The sequence below is a fragment of the Elephantulus edwardii genome, unplaced genomic scaffold, assembly GCF_000299155.1.
Source record: "Elephantulus edwardii isolate Elephantulus edwardi_28Jun2011 unplaced genomic scaffold, EleEdw1.0 scaffold03073, whole genome shotgun sequence".
NCBI classification, from domain to species: domain Eukaryota; kingdom Metazoa; phylum Chordata; class Mammalia; order Macroscelidea; family Macroscelididae; genus Elephantulus; species Elephantulus edwardii.
Window position 1 is genome coordinate 1 of NW_006402823.1, and position 4,523 is coordinate 4,523.

The 4,523-nt window shown below is 46.2% G+C and overlaps 1 protein-coding gene across 1 annotated transcript; it reads left to right on the forward strand.

Moving 5' to 3' along the window:
* Positions 1-2,473: 2,473 nt before the first annotated feature.
* Positions 2,474-4,325, forward strand: LOC102855776 (carcinoembryonic antigen-related cell adhesion molecule 5-like; the record flags this gene model as incomplete). The annotated part of the gene is made up of 3 exons (XM_006903511.1): positions 2,474-2,752; positions 3,312-3,566; positions 4,047-4,325. Coding segments are annotated over 3 exons (813 nt in total), but the record flags the coding sequence as incomplete, so codon positions are not given.
* Between the last annotated feature and the right edge of the window lie 198 nt (positions 4,326-4,523).

Here is a 4,523-nt window from a genome sequence, read left to right on the forward strand (position 1 = left end):
ACAGAAAGCTCCATGGTCCAAAGTAACTAGCAACCACACCAAAAAGAACTCAACACAATGATAGCAATAAATCCCTTAAAGTTTCTGGTTGGTTTGAACTGACAACTTTTTGGTTAGTAGCATAACCCTTAATCCATTACGGTAGCAGGTCTTTATTTTATATGTTGTTGTTAGTTGTCAAGTTGACTAAGAGTCATAGTGAACCTATGAACAGATCTGAACTTTGCCCATGCTGTGCCATCCTTACCAACTCTGTCATATTGTGTCAATCGATCTTGTTGAGGATCTTCTTCTCTTTGTCTGACCCCCTCATCTTTCTCAGTATGATGTCTTTTCCCCCCCAAAGACTGGTCCATCTTGACAACATGCCCAACATATGTGAGAGACAGTTTCACCATCTTTGGCTTTAAGGAGCACCCTGTTGCATTTCCTCCAAGACTTATTGTTTTAGCAGCCCAAGATCCACCCAATAATCTTCTCCAATATTACAATTCAATGGGCAAATTTGCTCTCAAGGACTTCTTTCAAGTCCTGAAGAGCAAGGATGTCCATTCGAAAACTAAGGAGTGTCTGATCTAAGTCATCGTCTTTTTAATTACTTCCTGTGCATCTGAAAGTTGGGCAATAAATAAGGAAGATCATTTTATTTATAGAAAATAAAATGACACAGAAAATAGTGTCTGTGGCCTTTTAAAGAAAGAAAACAGTATATTACAAATATCCTTTCTCTATCCGTATATTTTGAATATATATATTCCCCCAAAATATTCTGGTATCCAGTACCTGGATGAAGTAGAGTGATATTATGAAACTTCCTGTGACAACAAGGGCTGTTTCTAGCTTGGCCGTATTATGAACAGTGTGGTCCTAACAGCTTTAGAACTGCCTCTTTGCAGACACACACATTTATGGAATCATGATCAAATGTAAAGCCACTGAGTCAAAGAGGACCCACATTTCAAAACTATTTAATCTGTATTGCCAAACTTTCCTTGATAAAGAGCTCTGGTGGCATAATGTGTAACCTGTCAGGCTGCTAACACAAAGATCAGTAGTTAAGACTCCACCAGTCTCCTCCTGTAAAGATTTACCGCCTTGAAAAGCCGACGGAGGGTCATTAGAGTTGGAATCAACTAGATGGCTGCTTTATATATGGTTTGTTAAACGACTTTATCATGCATGTGTGAGTCTTCAGAGGACACTTAAAACTACTATTCTGAATGATCCATAGCATCCTGAAATTGTGCATTTCTGCAGAAGGATTATGGGATCCTTAAATATTTAAGAACTTTGTCTCATTGCCGTCAAGTCGGGACTGACTCTTGGTTGACCCTTCATTGCATTTCCAAGGCTGTAAACTGCAAGAGAAGAGACGGCCTGTCTTTCTTCTGTGGAGCTGCTGGTGGATTTGAACCACTACATTGGTGTCTACTTGGAGTTAGCAGCACAACTCCCTACAGACGACACCCTCAGAGCTCCATTACTTAAAAGCTTCTAGAACGAAGACAGAAGCCCTGCTGCAGCAGTGGTTAAAGCACTCGGCTGCTATCCAAGAGTTCAGCAGTTAGAACACCTCCCCCAACCCTGCTCTGTGGGAGAAAAGGCGAGGCAGTCTGTTTCCCTAAGGTTTTACAGCCTTAGCAACCTCATGGGGTATTTCTACTTTGTCCAACAGGGTGGCTGTGAATTGGAACTGACCTGATGGCACAGTGGGGGCTCTGGTTTCAGAGAGGGCACTGGTGGCTCAATGGTGGGATTCTCACTTTCTGCGTAGGAGTTATCACCCTTCTGTCAGCAGGGGCTTGTGTGATGTTGTGATGCTGAACAGGTTTCAGTGGCACTTTCAGGCTAAGATGGACTAAGAAGAAAGGCCTGGTGATCTGTTTCTGAAAGTCAGCCAGTGAAATCCCTGTGGACCCCATCAGTCTAGTTCACAAGTGATCAAAGGTCACTTGACAATATTCACTCCTTTGGAGTCAGGGGCTGACTTGATGGGGCCACCAACTTAAGGGAAGGAGGCAGTTCCTTGAGCATGTGTACGTCTGTACTTGTGTGTGTTCATGTTTAGTAGATGCGTGGGCTCTGTGTGTTCATATATTTATCTGTGTGTCCGTGACCACACATGTACTTGTGTGCATATATGCATGTATGTCCCTCGGCATGTGAGTCTGTGTGAGCATGCCCACATTGTGTGCACGCGTGTGCCAGTGTACATCCACATGTTTGTGTCCAAGTGTGTGTCTGTGTGTGCACTCGTATGGGTGTGTCCACGTGTGTATGTCTGCGCGTGCACACATGTACAGCTGTATGTGTTCCTGTCTTTCATGTGTGTGCACTTTCCTTCAGGGTGTGGCACTGGCCCTGGGAACCAGCAAAGCCATCAGTGGGGTGCTCTGTCGACCTAGCATATAGTCCCAGGGGTTTCAGAGTCCTTGTGTCTGGTCATTGCCTATCTGTCTCTTCTTCTCTCCAGAGAAGCTGCACCAGCCCCAGGTGGCAGCACAGAACATGGCCCCAGTGGAGCACGTGGACTCCCTGAATCTGACATGCATTTCCCTGAACAAGGACGTGACCATCCGCTGGTTTCAGAACCTTGAGGAGATTCGGGAAGGAGATGGCCTAGCAATGTCACACGATGACAGAGTCCTCACCATTCCCACAGTCACACGCAATGACTCCGGCACCTACCATTGCGAGACCAGGAACCACCTGGGATCCAGCCTCAGCGAAGCCCTCAAGGTCGAGGTGGTCTGTGAGTCTAGGTTTCTCCATCCCTATGGAGCCATGGATCTACCCACCCCTAATCCCCAAATGAATTCAGCTCCTCCCAACTGAATTCAGCTCCTCCTAACCAACTTCTACTTCTGGTCAATCCTCCCAACCCCCCATCATCCCTCTGCTCCTTCCCGCCCCTTCGGTCCATTTCCATTATGCCCCGCCCCCTTACACACTTCCACCCCACCCATCCCCTTTAGATCCACCCAAGAGATGCCCACTCTGTCCTGCCCATTTCCATTATACCGTTCCCACTTCGGCTTGCTCCATCCAGATCTTCCACCAGAACCCCTCTCCACCCTGTGGGCCCCACCCTCCCTGACTGTAAAGATTGTTGTGTATAATCAAGTCAGAAGGGAAGCAGAGCTGACCCTCCAGAGGGTTTTCACAGAGGGCTCCCTTCTGTAAAGATTACAGCCTTGAAAATCCTACGGGACAGTTGTACTCTATTCTACACGGTCCCTGTGAGCAGTAATTGAGTAATGGTAAGGTTTGAGACTTTTCTTCTCATTTAGGGCATGTTCCTTTTCGTTTAGATGGCCCTGACTTGCCTGCAGTGACGACACCAGACTCTGATTTTGTGATTGGTTCCAACCTCACCCTCCTCTGTTCATCTGACTCCCATCCTCCTGCCCAGTACAAGTGGAGTATCAGCGGGATCCCTGGACCCAATGGCCAGACCCTCTTCATTCCCAGTCTCTCCAGGACACACTCAGGAGTCTATACCTGCGCAGCCTCAAACCCCATTTCTGGCTTTCAGAGCAGTGTGGACACCAGCATCACTGTGTCAGGTGTGAGTCCAGGGCTGACAGTTGCTGGTTCAAGGTGATACCCTCACATTAGAGGACAAAGAGGACACTCATTTCCGACCCCAGGGGAAAAGAGTGGTATTTTTTGGTCTTGTTTTAGCTTCTTTAATTCTTCTGTGGACTGTCCTGCTTCTCTAGATTTTGAGAAAGATTTGTCTAACCTGTGTGATGCCAAATTCATTTTTGTTTGTAAAGCAGGAAAGTTATTTTTAGTGAGGTGGATTTCTTTCAAAAAATATTTTAGATAACCTTTTCATATTTTGTTATTGTTATGTGGTATAGACCCATAGTGGAGCTCCCAGAAAGTTTTCAGAGGCTATAATTCATAGAAGAGCAGAAGATTGCCCAGTCTTTTCCCTGGAGAAGAGTAGCTGGTAGATTTGAACCACATGACTTTGAGTTGGCAACACACATAAACTGGACAGGACTCAGAATTCCTATGTCTTCCCTATTTTGCTGCAGAAACACTTCCACAGCCCAACATCACAGTCAGTAACTTGTCCCCAGTAGAGCATGTAGATTCCATCAGCCTGAAGTGTCTGCCCCCACGGAGCACTACGAGGATCCAGTGGTACATCAATGGCCAGAACCTCTTCACTCGGGGTTACACGGAACTGTCGCCAGACCACAGGACACTGACTCTGTGGAACATCACCAGAAATGACACAGGACACTATCAGTGCGAGAGCTGGAACTCAGCCACCAGTAGCATCAGCAACTCCACTCTTGTCAAAGTCATATGTAAGTGTGGGGTCCCACTGCAGGATGGGCAAGGATGAACACAGGGTATGGGCATGGGATGAAGGTTGGGTGATATCTAGCAGGTCCTGCTGGCGACGCTGCTAGGATCTGCCCTGAGGTGGAGGCCTTTTTCTGATTACACAAAGGCCTCACATTTATTATCTTTATTTGTTTTTTTTTCTATAATTATATTTTATT